This window comes from Grammomys surdaster, unplaced genomic scaffold, assembly GCF_004785775.1.
Source record: "Grammomys surdaster isolate TR1022 unplaced genomic scaffold, NIH_TR_1.0 125928, whole genome shotgun sequence".
Taxonomy (NCBI): domain Eukaryota; kingdom Metazoa; phylum Chordata; class Mammalia; order Rodentia; family Muridae; genus Grammomys; species Grammomys surdaster.
This window is the reverse complement of record NW_021620751.1, coordinates 1,880,985-1,899,765: the sequence shown is the minus strand read 5'-3', so window position 1 is coordinate 1,899,765 and position 18,781 is coordinate 1,880,985. Positions and strand designations below refer to the sequence as shown.

The 18,781-nt window shown below is 38.4% G+C and overlaps 1 protein-coding gene across 1 annotated transcript in view; it reads right to left on the bottom strand.

Moving 5' to 3' along the window:
• Positions 1–18,781, bottom strand: part of Slc4a4 (solute carrier family 4 member 4) — a 325,511-nt gene that overhangs the window by 40,668 nt on the left and 266,062 nt on the right. Inside the window, exon 16 of the mRNA XM_028752664.1 lies at positions 13,775–13,966. Within this exon, the coding sequence (XP_028608497.1) occupies positions 13,775–13,966 (192 nt within the window). The remainder of the gene's footprint in view (positions 1–13,774; positions 13,967–18,781) is intronic.

The following is an 18,781-nucleotide window of genomic DNA, read 5'->3' as shown; positions in this document are numbered from 1 at the left end:
TGTTATTTCAATGGTGTTGCCATTTTTTCAAATAATTTTAAGATACCTTTTATGATTTTTATTATTAAATGAATGAATATTATTTTTATGATTTTTATTATTAAATGAATGAATGCTGGATTACACATATTAACCATCACACATTTGTCTGAAATATCCACAATTCTTCCTTATTTAAATGTATTCAATTTAATGTTAACCACTTCAAAAAGTGATATGGTCCTTGTATAATATTTAGAAAAAAGAATTTTAAAAGTATTTCTTAATTCCTCTTCATAGAAATAAACCCTAATATCTGAAATATATGAGAACATATACTTCTGTTGTATATAAGGTTATTCACAGGTATGTGGACATACAACCTTTGATATTTTGGTGGTTTTGTTTGTTTCTTTTGTTGTTTTGAAATAAGATCTCCCTTTGAGGTTCCAGGTTAGCCTCAAAGACAAGATCAGCATCAGCCTTGCAAATGCTAGAATTAGAGCCATGAGCCTCTACTTTTGGCTCACATTCTGTTTTGTTTTTTGTTTTTTGTTTTTTTTGGTTTTTCGAGACAGGGTTTCTCTGTGTAGCCCGGGCTGTCCTGGAACTCACTCTGTAGACCAGGCTGGCCTCGAACTCAGAAATCCTCCTGCCTCTGCCTCCCAAGTGCTGGGATTAAAGGCGTGCGCCACCACCGCCCGGCCCTCACATTCTGTTTTGTATGCCTCTTTCACAGTTTTTCCTCTTTCCTTTGATGTTTTCTGTAACAACAGCCTTAATAATGTAAAAGTATTATGCTGAACGGATATACAAAGATCATTTTTTCCTAATATCCTTGTATTTAGATTGCTCCCAACTTTTCGAGATGATGAAAAAATATCATAAAGAAATATTTGCAAACACTTGGGGCTATTTATTTGGAATAAATTACTATGAGCAGAATTGTCCTGTCGATGTGTATATAAAAATTTAAGGCTTTAGGGTTATAATGCCAAATTACCATCCAGAATGTAATATTGATTTGCCAATTTCAGTCTACCTACCATACAAATGATTCTGGGTAATATAGAAGACCAAGCCCATACTCAAAGGGAAAACAATTTGCTGCCATTGACAATATTCAAAAGAATATAAACTAGCCAAATCTCCTAAAACTGTCCTTTTGTGTGGCTTAGCAAACTACTGCATTTCCTGTTCCCTTATGATTCTTATAGTTCACACAGTTTGTATATAAATACAATGCCCTTTAAAAATGACATTAATATGTATTCTCTGAAGTATCTCATTCAATGGTATAAAGCCAACACTACATGGACAGAAAGCAAAAACAGAATTCTAAGTGATTTGGAGCCTTCTTCCAAGAGCAGAATGCTTGCACAGGAAACAGCCCAGACAACCAAGGTCATATTTCACAGCTGTCCTGTTTTCATCTAGGAATGCTAGGAGACTTTTTGGAAACTGAGTCTAGTAGACTTCCCAGGCTATTCCACTGGTTACAGCCACACTTGTCTGCTGGATTCTTCTTGACTCTCTTCATGTTCTTGTTTCTGTTTAGGCTCTTTGCCATAACGATTTTCTGTAGTCCCATACTTAAAAATTGATCTCTTTGGGACTGATCATGCCACTAAATTCCAGAACCATCTATCTATTTGATACTTCTACTTGGAAGTACTTCTTAGAGGTGTCGTAAAATTATGTCAGAAAATTAAGTAATCTCCTCTGGCTCATCTTCCCAGCCCAGCCTGTCTGACCACTGCTACCCAGATTCTTTCTTTGACCAGTGTTTTCCATTTTACTTGATGGCAGCCTAATTTGCCCTATTGTTAAGGATAAAAGAAATAGCCTGCCAACCCACTAACAATATCCTGCATTTAGCAAGTTATCAATTATCTTGAAAATATGCATAGGATCATACTCCTTTACCTCACATGGCTTGCTATTTTAGCATCTCTCACGGTTCTGCTGCTTCACATCTGTCTGTCTTAAGTACCTCTGTCATGGATTGCCATGAATTTGGAGCAAGTCTGCATCAATAGCAAGTTCCAGGCCAACTTGGGCTATAATGTTAGTCAACTCTTTAAGGTGTGAGGAAGTCTAAGCAGCCATCATGGCCTTAAAGTTGAATAAAGGAGCCCAAGCAGTGATGAATGCAGGCAATGCTTAGATAAGGTAGCAAATACATCATCCTCTGGAGTCTCCAGAGGGACAGAGTCCTTCTCACACCATGACTTTTAGTCCTCAACTGAGACGAATGTCACACTTCTTACCTCCATTACTTTAATTTGAAACTCCAGAGCTGCCTCTTAGAGCCAACTTTTTACTTTTCTAAGCTACTACATTTATGTGAATTTGATAAGATAAATTAATAAGTACTATGAATGTGGACACATGTGGGTAAATAGGCTGCAGGAGTGGAGTCCCGGAGGCTTTCCACTCGGGCGGGTCCCACATACAGGATGAAGTCTAAGGTTCCAGAGGCTGGAGGCTTTGGAGACAGCAGGCCCCAATGACACGAGAAAGTCCTTGGTTCCAAAAGGATTTATTTTCATGGCTGATGGTAGATGATCTGAATGTACCCCCCTGAAACCCAGGGCAGACCTGAGTTAAATAGGGAGGGAGAAAGGGGGAGGATCTGGGGAAGAATGCTTATTTTGCTCCACCCTCTGCCCTTCATTAGTAGGTAAATCCCTGGGGCCTGAGGCCTCTAGTCACACCCTCTACCTGTGCACTTTGGGAGGGGCTATAATGGCCTTTACGTGACAACAATGTAGGTCTATGGAGACTAGACTGTGTGTCGGGACTCTGGGTTCTGGGGACGTGGCCGAACACCTGCTGTTTCTCCCTTAGAGTCTCAGGGTTCCAGGCCCATGCCCAGTCATGAACCAAGATACCCTTACGCAGTCCCACAGACATACACCTATATGTATTATATATGTGTATGTATACACACATACATGTAATATATATGTGCATGCACATATGTTGATTCTAGCAGGATTTCTAGGCCAGGGACATTTTGTTAAATGTGTCACTATTATAACCTGGGCACAAAAGTTGCTGAAATAACAAATTCTAACAAACTATAAGAATTATGGTTCTTAAAATTTATAGAGGATAAAAAGTAACCCAATTAATGATGCTAAACCACACTTAAAAGCTCAGGCAGAGCTACAGCACTCTCTGCAACATATTAGACTGTATTTATCCTCCTTCCTCTTAGGTCATATAATATATACTTGAGGAACTGCAGAAATCACTCCTAGGGGTGTTTATGGTTAGGTAATGCATATCTAAGATGCAGGAACCAGTTTTAACATTCATGTCAAGGACATTGCCTTTACCCCAGATCACTTCTCTTTTTAATACTAAATCTCCTAATATGGGAAGGTAGGTGGGGTGCTATGTTAGCAGGATACTCAGGACTTACTAAAATTAACTGGGAAAACTGACCCAAGAATCAGAATACATCTAAAGATGTCAAGTCAACCAGATAACACTGAGTCTAGGGCCAGTGCACAGGCATCATCAGGTCTGATATGTAGACAGTAAGAGTTTCTTGCTCTGGGCCCTTCTCACATTTACAAACACATTTAGAAAAATAAGAAAAGCATATTTTTTTTTCATTGTCTTCTCTTTCAAAACAACATTTACGTAAGTCAACCCATTAATAAAAATAATAATGAACCTAGAAATTCATATTTTGCCATTCTCTAGTAATGACTATCCATGACAGTTAACAGTAGAGGGATAAATGCTTTCATGAGAAAACTATGACTTTTTTTAATGGAATCTTATGCCCAAGCCTATGAATCCGGGACCTCAGGCTTACTTTGAATGAACACTTAACAACTATCCATCCAAATCCAGTACTAAGAATCTTCAGGGTAACCTTCAACATCTTATGTATATAAATTATCCCAATCCGAGAAAAAACAAGTGAAGATAACTTATACAGAACAAATCTGATATTTTTAAGAATTGCCTTTCATTGTACATGGATATGCTATGTGTGGTATTGTAACTTACAAAAAAAGAAACATGTCTAAAATAAGACTTTAATGATCTTTGTGTACTATGACTATTCTTTTACAATTTTTTGTTATCTTTATTGGTAAAAAGAAATTGAGAAGTATTTTCTATCCTCTGCAACATAAATTCAAAACTGTCTCAATTACTCTAGTATGCCGTAGCCATATTAAATATTTAAACTACCAAAGTAAAGAAGAAATTAAGTGGATGAGAAAGACAATTCCAATAATCATATGCTGTTCTTTTATTTTTGAGCAAAAACAACATTATAAATCTATTATAAATGCACTTTTTATGAAGGATGATACCATATTAATTATTGAAGGAGTCATAATCATGAAGACACCAACAGCGAGAGCTAGTTAATTTACAGGGAAAAAATAAATTTGGTTCCTAGGAAGCCCCAGAGGACATTCGGTTTTCACTTTGCAAGGACCGCAGCTGCTCTTAAATTAACTGGGGCTGGGGTGGGTGCTGTGAGCCTGCGGAGAGGTTCTCAATGGATGCTGCTCTGGAGAGACATGCACAGCAGCAACAGCAGGCACCCTGTGGGCTCTCAGTAAATATTAATCTATGATGTCAAGTCCTCTAATGAGACTGGTGCCTGTAAGTTCTAAACAATAGTGTTTAAAAAAAAAAGCATTTATTCTAGAAGAAGAAAGTCCACTAGACAAATATGTGCCTTTTGGCAGTCTCAGGCACAGAACGGCATGGTCATCTTGAAATTTAATCTCCCTACTAGTCAATACTGTAAAGCTTGTTTTTTTTTTGTTTGTTTTGTTTTGTTTTTATAGTGGTGATCTTAATTCACTGTATTTGGATCCGATGATGCACACTATATTCCAAATCCAAAAAAGAAAAGCCTGGTTTGGATTGTATGGTTTTAATTCTATAAACTTCAAGTCAGGACGATTTGGAGGAAATAGGAAGTAGGCAGGATAATTTTCAGGGTGGGGATAACACCTGCTGGTAGAACCTTCCTCGGCAGGCCTAGTGAAGTGGTCCAGCAAGGAGACAGAGATGATAGTAACCACTAGCAGAGCATTGCTCCCATCCTGCCTCAAAATTGGGTAGTAGAACAAAGAAACAAACCAGTACAGAACAAATAATACCAGAAACAAATAATCAGACTACACGGGGGAAAAATTATGATCCAATCTTTGCCCTCGAGAGGGAAAACAGCAAAGTCGTACGCTGATACATAGAAAGGTAACCAGACAGGTCAAGACTTAAGGGACATATCATAAGAAAAATGTTGATTTTCTTTCAGCTTCCCTGAAAAGCGGTGGTGAGAATGTCTTACAACATTCCAAGTCTGTGGTACAGAGAGAAACCTCAACTTGCCTGTGTAACTTCTGGGGGCAGATGCTGTGGACAGGGGGTGTAGAAGGGAAAAGGTGTATTTGTGTCTGGCTATGAGATGCTGGGTTCTTGTTCCAGAGACTCTCAGGCATCTTGAAGACCATAGCTTTTCAGATACTTAGCGGTAAGATTAGACTCACTTGGTAGCACTCAAACTGAAAATCTAGTAAGATCCGACGGCCCAATACTTTCCTGAGGTCTTCTTGGATATAACTCAAGCTACTACAATAAGGGGTTCTAGTCTGATAAGGAAAATTAATTTTAGAATGTATACTAAGATGCAAGAATATAGCTTTGAGTGACTAATTAGTTATTTGACAACCTAGAAACAAGAAACTCTAGTTTTCCTGCACAGATCTGAAGGCTGTTGACTCTCTTATGATGGATGAGTTAGGTGAACGTGTGTTAAACCAGGAGGATCATGTAGTCAGAAGGCATGGTTTCTATCTATAGCCTGCTCTGCACCATGATGAAAAGTCTCTCCCAACATTGTGGCCATCTCTGAACTTAATTTTAATTGGGACTCAATTCGAATTAACTGCATTTTTTTTGTCATCTATCTCTGAGAGCTGACATATTTGTAGTATGTGTAAAAATAACAAACTGGATTGTATGTATAACTAAATATCTCTGCCATTTTTTTGTGAAACAAATATGAAAAAAATGTTAGACAAAAGCAAATTTGACTTTCAAAATGACTTTCCTAGGTATGAAATATCAAAAACGACTGAGAAAAAAATATGATATGTACCGTGACAGAAAAATCATATTTTAATGAACTTCAATGATGGGCTATGGCCTGATATTTTGAACTATACAAATGTCAGTCAGTTTTGCCAACAGAACGCAACACAGAATACACACCTACTATTTCTTATTCACTTTGAATATGTTAGTTGTTTTAGTTTGACAGTTTTTACCTTTCAACAAGAGAATTCTAAGAGAAAAGAAAACAGAAGTAGAATGTTACCTGCCTTTAAGAGAGAACTGTTTATAAAATATATACCTTTTAACTCAAAGCATAACCCAATAGTCCAGTGATAGCCTAGCTGTCAGACAAGAATCATGGTTTGAGAAACGTAACTACCTGTGGAACCTTAGATTTTCCTATGGTTTATGAGCATAAAAACAAATATATAACATAGCTAAAATGCCCATTATGTTTTCATTTAAATTGTGGAACACTACACCTTGTTTTTAATTCCTAATGCCAGTTCCTCAAGATCCACTATCAACATAGGCCATGAAATGGCCTTAAAATGGGATCTCTCTGGAGATCTTTACTATGAATAGAAATAATGACCAAACACAAGTCAGCCTTATCTGAGAGGACAAAAATACAACTTATTTAACAAAAAGTTTAATATATTAAGTGCCTACTATGTGTCAGGTTCTTGGTGTTCTTAGCCTAGTCTAATGTGAAGCACTCAATAAAATAACCATTATTTTGTTCCATATGGAATGAATATCCTAATTAATACGATATATAATAGTAGAATCAGTGAATAGTTTACACCATCTAAACATAATGTGGAAAGTAATGTAGCTATTGATATCAGCTGGAATGGGGATTATTATTTATATAACTGGGATTGTATATGTAATAGTAGCTATGAGTATTCTAGATTTAGATTTGAAACTCCCTTCTATGAGAGATCCTTGGAAGAAGGCAGCCTTGTGTCTATTGCACACATGAGCCAGCCACAAGGACTGTGGCCATATCAAAGGACCCACGGTTTTGCCTAACTCATAGTATTCTATGTTTTTCTAACTCCTCCTGATCCGACCCTGCTGTATCTTTAAACTCTACTTTTCTTTTGTTCCAAGTAGGCAGCAATAGCATCATTGTTCCATGCTGGCAATCATTTACTGGTGTGGGAGTCCTGAAGAACATTCATGTGAATGCCTGGAGCCATCTGCCACAGACAATCACACATTATGCTGTGATGTTCCTCCTAGAAGTTTGACGTTAAAAGATTCTGACTTTGAGGCTGATCTAATAGACCAGTCACGGTACAGGATAGAGGACTGATGTGCCCCTCTGAAAAGAATGGAGAACACCAGGCACCAGCGGAATTCTGGCATTCTAGCCGTGTTCCATCAAGTGTTGGGTCTCTAGCAGGTCTGACATGCCATTATGTAATCAGGCTAGAAAAGTTAATCTGTTTCATTCAAAATGCTTATACTGATGGATTGCTATTGGGTCCATGAGATCCTGAAGGGAATGAGTCACTAGCCCTAGTCTATTCAATGGCAATGGAGACCACACTGAGAGAAACCTAAGTGCTGGTGTAGAGGGAGAGGGTAGAACAACCTATAATGAGTTCAATATGAAAAAGAAAAGCTTGGAACATAGCATGGAATGGGCATCTTAGTTTGCCATACTGGTCTATTATCTATCCCTCTGTGCCAATGGGTTCCTTTGATTTCTGAATTCCATCTGGGTCTAGCCAGTAATGGTGCGGGGGGGGGGGGGGGAGAGGGGGGGGGGGGGGAGGGAGAGGGGGAAGAGGAGGGGAGGGAGAGGGGAGAGAGACGGAGAGGGGGAGGGATAGGGAGAGAGGAGAGAATAGAATTGATGACGGGAAGACAGAAGGAGGAAGGGGATGGGGATAGAGGTCAGGGAGGGAAGAGAGTCTACTAGATATAGACAGACAGATCAGGGTATTGATTGTGCTAGTTGGTTCCTCATAAGACAACCTGACAGACTGACTCCTCAAGGCTTTATTTACATCATTTCTCAGGACCTTTCTCTGTTCTTTTCCTTCAATCTAGGTTCCTTCCATCACCCCTTTCTGCATCCTCTGGGCCCAGCACAGGAACAATTCCATTGTTACTAGCACTATGACACCATAGTGTCTATGTTTTCTCCAAACTCAGCTTTGTAAGTAACACCTTCCATCAAACCATCCCAAATGATCGTTTCAAATGATCCTAATTTGAGTTCATAATTTGCTTCACACTGGGACCCTGACCCCAAGTATCATTGTAAGATTTTGACCAGGACAATAGGTTATCTTGTTTTGTTTTGTTTAACCAGCTAAGATAACACATACTGGGGAAAAAAGTGAGATCAACTGTGGAAAGAAGCAAACCATGTTCCGAATTATCTGTATGTTACATGCGAGTCATCCACAGGGAGAGACTGTAAAAGAAGGCCTGGCCTGAACAGCAAGATAATCATCAACTCTGGGAAGTTTTAAGGCTTGATTGTCACTCTAAAGATGTGTAGGATGAAGAGAGTGTATTCACTCAGAAGATGAAGTATCAAAGCCTCATTTAAAAATACAGAACTATCTGTGCTCAAAACCACATTAATTATTGTCTAGCTGAGCTCTCCCCTTGTAGGTGAGGTTACTAAGCCTGCAGTTAGGCACACTGCTAATTCATGGTAGTGCTGGTATGAGAATCTACTTGGATTCCTATTTCTCAACTCTTCTCACAAAATACAGCATTTACTGCTATCTGAGTGATTTTCACAAGTGAGCAAATACTGAGTACCTAGTGTAAGATTGATATAAATGACAAAATAAAAATTTTAATAATTTTCAAACAGTTCATGGAATTAGCTAACAAGTCATACAAACATATAAATGAAATCATTATCTCCTGTTAAGCATGTAAGTTTTAATTGTTAATGTGTAAGCCCAGCAATCTACACACTTGTCTGTTTCAATACACAGAGGCCACCCACCTGTATGACAGGGTGAATTAAGCACATTTTAACAAGTGAGGGATAAACAGTGTTATTATTCATTTACAAATGTGCATATATTATGTTTGTAGTACTATTTACGTTTACTTGTAAGATGCATGTAAGCAAAGACAACAGAACAGTTAAGAATCATCTCAATAGAAATCATAACTAAGATGTTATTACTTTTCTATTTTCTCAGTTTTCTGACTTTCTCAGTAGGATTTGTCAATAGCAAAAATTTACCTTATTACAAATTAGACTTATGTGGTAGATTTTTTTCAAAGTCTGAATTTTGGGGTTAAAGTTACAAGATAAAAGTTATGTTCACATGTGCACTTAAGACGATCACTATTGGGCTTGAGGTAAGTTAGAAAGATGGTCGTACAGGACTTCCTCATGCTCTTCCTCCCACAGAAACATCAGATGGAAAAACTCTCTACTCTAGAAATAGCTTTTCCAGGCCTAAGCTTTTCCAGATGAGTGATTACCTAGCACATCTGTCTAGACTACAGGTAAGTTAAGATACAGGTAAGTAAGAAAGAAAACCATATGCTATACCCATTAACTTCTCTAACCCCAGGCAATGCAACTTAGAGGCAGAAACAGTGGTTGCAGAGGAGGACAGGGAATAGGCCTCCAGTACTGGTGAGGACCAGATGAGCTCCCATGATCTCAGCCGCTAGTTGAGTACAAAGGACTGTACAGAGCTAGTCTGTTCCAGCAGCCCAAGGTTCTATAACTTCCCAACAACTCAGTCTCTTACCCATTCTACATTAGACTAGTCTCAGAGTCTTGGGTACAACCCCGCCCCCTAATACCAGGTCAGGAACAATGGACTCAGCTCCTATGACCTCTAGGCCTACTCAGTTTCAGGCCAGGCTCTGTCCCTGACTACAGGCTACTCTAAGTCTCAGCTTATATCAGGACTAAAAAGCGTCCAAGTAGGAAAGGAAGTTAGGATACAGACAATGTGGTCTTATTAACAGAAAACCCTAGATATTCCACCAAAATAAAACAAAAAAAAAATCCAGAACTGACTAAACTCAGTAAAATTAAGAATATAAAATCAATATACAAAATCTGTTTTTTTTTCCTATGCATTACCAAAAACTCTCCAAAAACAAAATCCAGTTCACAAGACTCCACCCTTAGATGAAGATCTACAGGTAGACAGACGGTGGCTATTGAAGTGGGGCTCAGTTTTCTTCAGGGGTGAGCTCTCAGGTCATCCAGTAAGAAATAGGAAGACTGAAACACCTATATATAGGCAAGACTCTGTAGAGTGTGTGAGTGTATATATGTGTGTAAAACACAACTGTAATTATAGAAGAAACCATGAATTCAAGAAGGGATTGTTATGGGGGACACAGGAGGAACTGTAAGAGAAAAGGAAGGTGAGAGAATGGTTTAAATACAATGTATCCATGTATGAAAAAAATTAAAATCATAAAGGGAAGATTAATTATTTAATAATTTAAATAATTCTATTTAAATTAGCTACAAAATAACAAAATACTGAGAAATAAATGTAAACAAGATATAATATATATATACTTAAATCTATAAAGGATAAAAAGTTAATGAAGGACATTGATAAAAACACAAATAAATGAACAGATATCCCATGTTCATGGACTAGAAAAATAAATAATTTTAAAGAGTCCACACTACCCAAAGAAATCTAATGCAATGCCTACAAAAATTCTGATGACATTGTTTCAGAGAAATAGACAAAAATTTATATGGAAGCGCACAGCATACCAAATAGTTAAGTAATCTTGAGCAAAGAATACTTCTGTAGTCATCACAATACCTGGCTTCTAAATATGCTACAAAGACAATTAATTCCTTGTAAATACACTATAACATAATAGAGTAGCATATAGACTAGCTGAGCAGAACCTGATCCCAGAAATCAGCCATTGGTTGACTTCCAACAAAGGCTCCAAAGGGTACGATGGAGAGAAAATAAGATGCCTCAGTGATTGATGTTAGGAAAATGGGATATTCACATACAGAAGAAAGAAAATAGAGCATTACCTCACACAGGCAAAACTCAACTCAAAATTGATAACTGAAGAGCCTGAAAACTTAAATATACTAGGAAAAAGAAAAACATAACAAAAGGGTGTTGTGCTGAGCTTGGCGAAGATTATTCTCAAATGAAAAACATAACAGTTTTATTACAAGAGTTGATGACAGAAAACACAGGAAAAAATTCTAAACTGTCAAATCAGACTGAATCAAACAAAGTTGCTTCTGCTCAGCAAGAGAAGCAGTTAGCAGAGTAAGCAGGCAAGTCCAAAGTGGGCACATATTCACCAACGACTCACCTGACAGGAGGATAATGTCAAGTATGTAAGGAGCTCAAGAATAAAACATACATAGCCCACTTAAAAATCCACAGCATGCTCAATAGGCTTAAAAAACTTACAGGGAACGAGATGTGAAAGTATGCTCAATGAGAATGCTTTAGAGAACTAGAGAACCCTTGCAATCTACTGTTAGGAATGTAACTTAGTTGAGCTTGTTACAGAAAACAGGAGAAGGTTCCACCAAAGCATTAAGAGAACATGTCATATGATACAACAGCCCCATTGTTCAACATATAATGAGGGAAAATAAAATCATTGTACCACAGACTGTGCACTTCTCTACATCACAGCACCATCCACAATAGCCACAGCATAGAAACATTGGAAATGTTACCGTTGGGTGTTATATAATTATACGTGTAATCAGAATATTGTTTGGAATTTTAAAGGGGGAAAATCCTATTATCTGGAACAAAATGAGGGAACCTGAAGGACATTTTTGAAAAGTAAAATAAGTCAGACATAGAAGACAAATACTGCATGATTTTACTTACATATGGAAACTTAGAAAGTGAGGCTCACAGGCCAAGATAACAGGGAGCAAAGGGACACAGAGAATGTGGGCCTTAGCATGCAGAGTTCCATTTCACTGAAGGAGTAAGTTCCTGAGATAACACTGGATAGCATGCTGACTATCTTCAAAATTGCCAACAGTAGACTTTATTTTCATTGCAGAAATGGTTTGACCATGTGAAATGTTAGTTAGTTTAATGTAATCATTCACCAATGTAAACCATAGGCTAAAATATCACATTGTGTTCCATAAAATGTATATAATTATTTGTCAATTGAAATAAAAAAATAGAAAAGATAGTTGGTCTTTTCACCCAGTTTTACAAATTACAATATCTAAGAGCTTTATAAATTTTCCACAGTTCCATCGACTAAGCTCAAAACCCATTAAACTTCTATAAGAAGTAATGATCTGTAAAATATGTCACAATGCAACAAAAACAAACAAACCCTAAGATCCCATGAACTGGTAATTACAAAGGAAAAACCACAATCCAGAAGAAATTGTCCTTAAACTTTATATCCAAGAATCTCTTCTATTTAAATTCATCCACTAAAGAAGTACTGGGGTTAAGCTTATCTCTGGAGATGTGTCCTGGGACCACAATGTCAAATGCACTCAGGAACAGCACCTAATCGTCAGGAGTGAAGAGGAAGGAAGCCTTTAACAGCAGCAGACGGGGGAAAAAAGAGAGCTCCCCATGAGCCCAGTTCCAGGCAATGCCGTGTGTGTGTGTGTGTGTGTGTGTGTGTGTGTGTGTGTGTGTATGTGTGATGTGTGTACATAGGTTATCACATTCTGTGCTTAAACAAAGACTGGCTCTGAGCCTGTCAAACACCAATATACACAGTCTGCTTTAATCAGATTAAGTAAACTCCTCCCTTATTTCTCTTTATGGAAAATGTTCATTCCTTGAGATATCTACTTTTAGACATCTTGTTATCAACACTTTCCTTTATTCCCTATAAGAAGAAAGCCCACATTTTCCTATGTTAAAGTGGATATATGAATTTTCATTTCCTTGGGATTAAAAAGAGGGTTCCTGTCTACTGACATTCTCCTCTGAATAACATGGTGAAGTGGTTTCCTGAGGTCAAACAGGTCACTGTTACCTGGGACCATTGGCCCTTTAAACAGTATGAAAGCAAAAGAGTTGCTCAGTTTCTTTCCCAGCTCAAAAAAGTGACATTTAGTAGCTAAGTGTTCGTCTTTGTCTCTCAAAGAGCTATAGCTTTGAATGTAAATTCACTGGAGCACACAAGTATGGCAGAGGAAATCCATGTAACCCAGTTACACTATAGGTGCTACAGATTTAGGTATTATGGGTAGAAAAGTTTGGCTCAAATGGCAGCCTCATCTTCCACCAATCCTAGTGCACAACATAGTTTATGGCCATAGACTGCATTCAAGTATTAAAATACATGTATGGTCAATGATTGAGAAATTCTACACCATCAAAATTCCTGGGAGATATCAAAAGTTTGTGCTTATGTACTAACACATCATGGGCTGAAAGGGTTCTTTTCTTCAGTCATGTTTTATATAGAGAACATCACATTTCTCCCTTCAAGTACTATAGCCAGAAGTGAGGATCAAATTATGAAAGCAAATCGTTGGAAGGTCTCTTGAGGCAGGACTACGATTATATTAAATGTGTGTGCACACGAGCAAAGACCAGAAAATATTCTTTAAATGTGCAAAGTATTAGTGGACACATTGAACTGCAGGTGACTTTTTTTTTTCATTTTGTAAAATTCCATTTAGTGGTGATACAGGGCAAATCAAATGAAAGTTATTTATACCCCAGCTACTTACTGTGGTTGGAAAATAGCGACTGGTTTTGAATTTTTTCATAGCCATAGAAGAGGTGTAGGTTCCCAGGAAGAGGATGAAGGACATGAGCGTGATATCAGGCACGAAGTCACAGTTGTTTCCCACGAGCTTCCCTCCATATTTCACACACTCCTTCTTTGACAAATAGGCCCAGTCAAAGGTAGCATTATGGTACTGAAAAGAAAACAGGGAAGGTTTTTTGTTTTGTTGTTTTTAGGGACTATTGACATCCTCTAAAGCAGCTTTTCATACTTGATAGGCTCCAAATAGACTGCACCAGAACCGCCTATGAAACAATCCAAGATAACGGCTGTAGGATGTAACCTGATGAGACCTCACTTGAGTAACAGGGGATAAAGAGGCCGGCGATTATGAAGAACTCAATGAGAGGGAGGCGGTGTGTTGCACAGTTTGCTCCTCCACCTTAACAATCATCCACTGTTCGACAGAAACAAACCACAAAGTCCTTCTTTCCTGCTGGCCTTCCTGTGGGTCAACTGAGATATATTAATATCCTGAATATCAAAATGGGAGACTTCAGAAACACTTTTATTGTTCAGAAAGTACTTACTTGTGTGTGCTTGGGTCCATGCTCACCTATTTTATGGCACTATCAATGCTCAGAAAGTTATTAGAAGGCAACTAATCCAGTACTTCACAAGTAGGTTATGTCTTATCTTAATAAGTACACTCTAGTGACTGAAGAAACAATACTATCAAAGTGTGTATAGTCCCAGACTTCTCAGTGGCAAACCTAATATACCATAACTTTTTGTCTGTTGACTATAGGTCAGCAGTTGGAACACCCATGAGTGGCATGGTCATGATGCCTTCATGCCCGGGAAGCCATGTGAGAGATCTCCAGTTTTTTGTTCCGTTGATCTGAAGCACACAGGTTAGTTTCATGTGTGCTGTCCTATTGTCAAGATTGAACTTCTTCCTGGCAACTCCTCCTACTTCCTGTATTTAATACACAGCAGATCCACTGCTGTCATCGGTAGATGCATGCACCCACATCTAGCTCCTACCCAACCACAGCTGGCTACTTTTTACAAACCACCTTATGTCATTCAACAGCCACTAAACAGCTACTGCCTAACACTAGCAGGATATAAGCTACCTGCTTCCACTCAAAGAGGGGACATCCCTGTGGTACAGATTACATTCCAGAATTCTACACGAATCAGGCTGAGGCTAAACTTAGCTGAGACACATCCTTGTTCATGGTTTCCTTGTCCTCAACTGTTTCTCTCACTCAGTTTTAAGACTGCCCTCTCGACTAGTGACATACACCTGGAATTCCTGTATCAGAATCTGTTTCTAAAAACAGTCAGCTTACTTTACTTATAAAACAACTGAAATTAATGGCCTCTAAGTCTAAGAACATTTTTCTAGAATATAAGTCTGTAGTCTGAAACTCCTGAGTGATTTGAACAGGTTTCTCGCCCTTAGTATCCAAGACTATAGGGATGAAGGCTCTTCCTCTACTTGATGGTTTTCTGTGAGGAAGTTACTTGGTAAGTCATTTCCTTATGTAAAAGAATTCCTGTACAGCCATTTCTGGTATTTGAGCCTTGTTCAGTAATTATCCTTTAAGTATGTTTGCTTCGCTGTACAGAGAGCATTTGTTGATACTGTGACAACAATGACTGTTCCCTAGACATATATTTCCAGAACCTTCTCTGTCTAAATGAATGTCAGTGGTGTCAGTAGAAATGATTGGGTGTCTCATCTGGGAAAATTTCTAAATAACTCATTACTTGTGTCTTCTTGGGTTCCAGATGAAGAGGACATTGCATGATAATGAAAGTTGTTTGCAAATATCTTGCAAAGAAGTGTGGAACGGTAGATTTCTCTTTTCCTTTACAGGCAAGAGTTTTATGACACACGAAACAAATCGACCTCTTTTATATGCTAGGAGTTCTCTCGATATCTGTGGTCCAATCTGGCCAGAAAGAGAGGAGGTTTTCATCGAGCCCAAAAGGTGAAGTCACTTGGAATATTTCCTGTTACCTCCGATTGTGTACACTTGACCTGCATAACGGCTCTCTTATTGAACTCTGCAAGATGATTAATCATGTCTTGTGTTGTTTTCCAGATTTCCACATATGAGTATTTTTAGGAGAATAGAGCATAACATTTAAAGGTCATAATTGGCAACATATTTCTTTGCTTTAAAATCAGCAAAATGGTGCCCTAATTTCACATCAGCAATGTAACATCAGCAGAGTCCTTCCAATGGTTGGAATTTCCCCAGAGATGTAAGATACTCTGGAATAACTCCAACAAGAATTTTTATCCATTCCCTCACAAAGACTAATGTTCAGGTGAAAATGGCACAGATACAGACATAGAGGTAGGCAGCTTCACTTGCGTCAGTTAGTTCAAAATATCAATGCTAATATTTTAAAGTGCCAAATGAATCTGTTATTGTTATCTGAAAATGACTAGCCTCCAAACCCTGTCTACAACCAAGGTCTCATATATAAAAACTTAGGTAGCTAGTATGTATCTTTAAATAGGTAATTTTCCAAAATTAAAAGTTCATGGCTTTCCTAAAACCTAAACTGTAGCTGACAATCAGTTTTAATTAAATGCCACAGAAAATACATCTATATGTCTTGTGTTATTGCATATAAGCTGATGTTAAGTGAAGGTTACTTCCTTAAGACTTTAGATAGACTCTCCATCATGAAGGAATACATGTAGAGACACTGCTACCCCCTGAATTTAAGTCAGCATTATCCTCTGTGGGTTAATTCAGCAGAACCAGCACTTTGATCTTCATTTCTTATGCAAAATACTCTCTGGTCTTAGGGAACAGGGCAAATGGGAATATGCTCTCAGAGATTTTAGAATTCCCACATTACTTCTTTTTTTTAAAGATGCTTATATCTGTGCATTAGTAGTTATACTGCAGGCCACCCTCAATGTTTAGTGCTGTGAGTTTGAAAGTCCTCTATAAGTTGTCTGAACCTAGGAGAGATGTCAAGGTTGGAGACATCAGCTGCAAACTGCTGACCTGGGAGGAATGTTTTCATACAATCACAAATGTGCTGAGGGAAAATGTGTAGAGCACCCAGTGTGCCCACAGGGGGGTAGGACAGATGCCACGAAAGGCTGGGGATGGATGAGAATGATCGCTGAAGAGAACCGCGATGGGCTGAGAAATAGGCAGGAGTGAAAAGCTACCACAGTAAGGACAGACTTCGAAAAAGAAAATACAGTACCAAACGATATTCTAGAACTCAAGCACATTTGATGTGAGTCTCTCGGGGATAGTAAACACAAGAGCGGTTCGTAGGGGGTGAGGCAATAAAACCCACCCAAACTCAACTATGTGTGGAGATCGAAAGAAAGTGGGGTAGTGAGAAAAACAAGAATGAAGAAAAAAGACAAGTGAGGCATGTAGACACTGACTTTGGACTGAGGCTGGGTTCAAGCTACAAATGATGTTATGGAGACAAAGGACTTATAACAGGACTGTGCACACAACAATACAAAGAAACAAAAGAACAGAGTTCGTGTTAGGGTATGGCAGATACCACAGAGGTCTTGTTAACTGAATAAAAGCCTTCATCAGGTCTGGAATATATGGCATATTCAAAGAAGAAATGTGTCATTTGTCAACCCTCTGTCCAGAGGACGAAGTTAAACTAAAAATTTCAATTTAAAATGAACAGGTAAAATACCAGGTCCTCAGTTAACACTCACCCTTAGCAATAACTATTTTTAGTGTAAGCACATTCTACGCAATATTCAGAACAGACACTAAAAATTATTTAATACTCATCTGGCATTCAAATGCAACTGAATATTCCGCATTTTGTTAGTTAAATCTGGCAAGGCTACCTCCTTTAGTTACATGATATTTGAATAACAATAGCCAGTGAAAAATGAAAATAAGCCCCCAAGGGGAAATCGAGAACGTCCTGAAATCAAACACGTGAATGAACTAACATAAGTTTAAGGAAGTAAAAAAGATTAAAGAAATATCAATAATGTTTACAAGTTTCCTTAGAGAAATAAAGTGTTTGCTCAGAGATTACTTAATAACACAAGGCAGTGAAGAGTGTGTAAGTGAGGAGTTAGAACAGCAGAAGGAAGCAGTCTATTTCACTGAGTACGGAGAAGACAAAATTCCCACTGAGCCCTGAGAGGAGGAAAGGGCTCACAGTGCTTCCATCTCCAAGGGAAGTAAGAAAAGCAGGACAGCGAAGCTAAGAGATAACAGGGAACAAAGCCAGTGGGTGGGGAAAATGAGCAATGGACTTGGTTGTACATTTGCATATGACTGAGCAGACACACAGAAGAATTAGACCCTGTGAGCAAAGATGCTCACGTGGAGAAACACAGGGCCATAGAGGAGTTAGCTACATATGACCAATCGGATGGGGTAAACCACATCACACAAAGAGGCAGCGAGAAAAGGGTTTAAAGAAAAGAACATCAAGCAGCTCAAGATGTCGAGGAAGACAATCTCCTGAAAAGAGATGTCAAGTCATCTTTCTGCATCTCATTTTTGAGAGAATTACCCTGCTTATACTAAGTGGATTTGCCCACAATTCTTAAAAAATATAAAGAATTGCTTAAAAAGTAAAGTGCCCTACTATCTCCTCCCCAAAGTAGGAAACATGAGCTAGAACAGACAAAGGTAGGTAATCGCTGAGCCCAGATGACATTCATGTGGCAGTCCTTGTGACATGCATATGACAGCCCAGGAGACATACCAGTGACAGCACAGGTGACATACATATGGCTACCTAGGTGACATGCCTGTGGCAGCCCAGGTTTCATATGCACATGGTAGCCCAGGTGACATACCTGTGGCAGCCCAGGTGACATGCATGTGGCAGTCTACATTGCTCTTTGATTTCAGTGCATATCTGAAGTTTTCCACTACATATTTTTAAAGTTGGAACATTTGTCTACTTAAACATACTTAAGGACAGGATGTTTTGTACACCTGAACTGGGAGAAAACAACAAG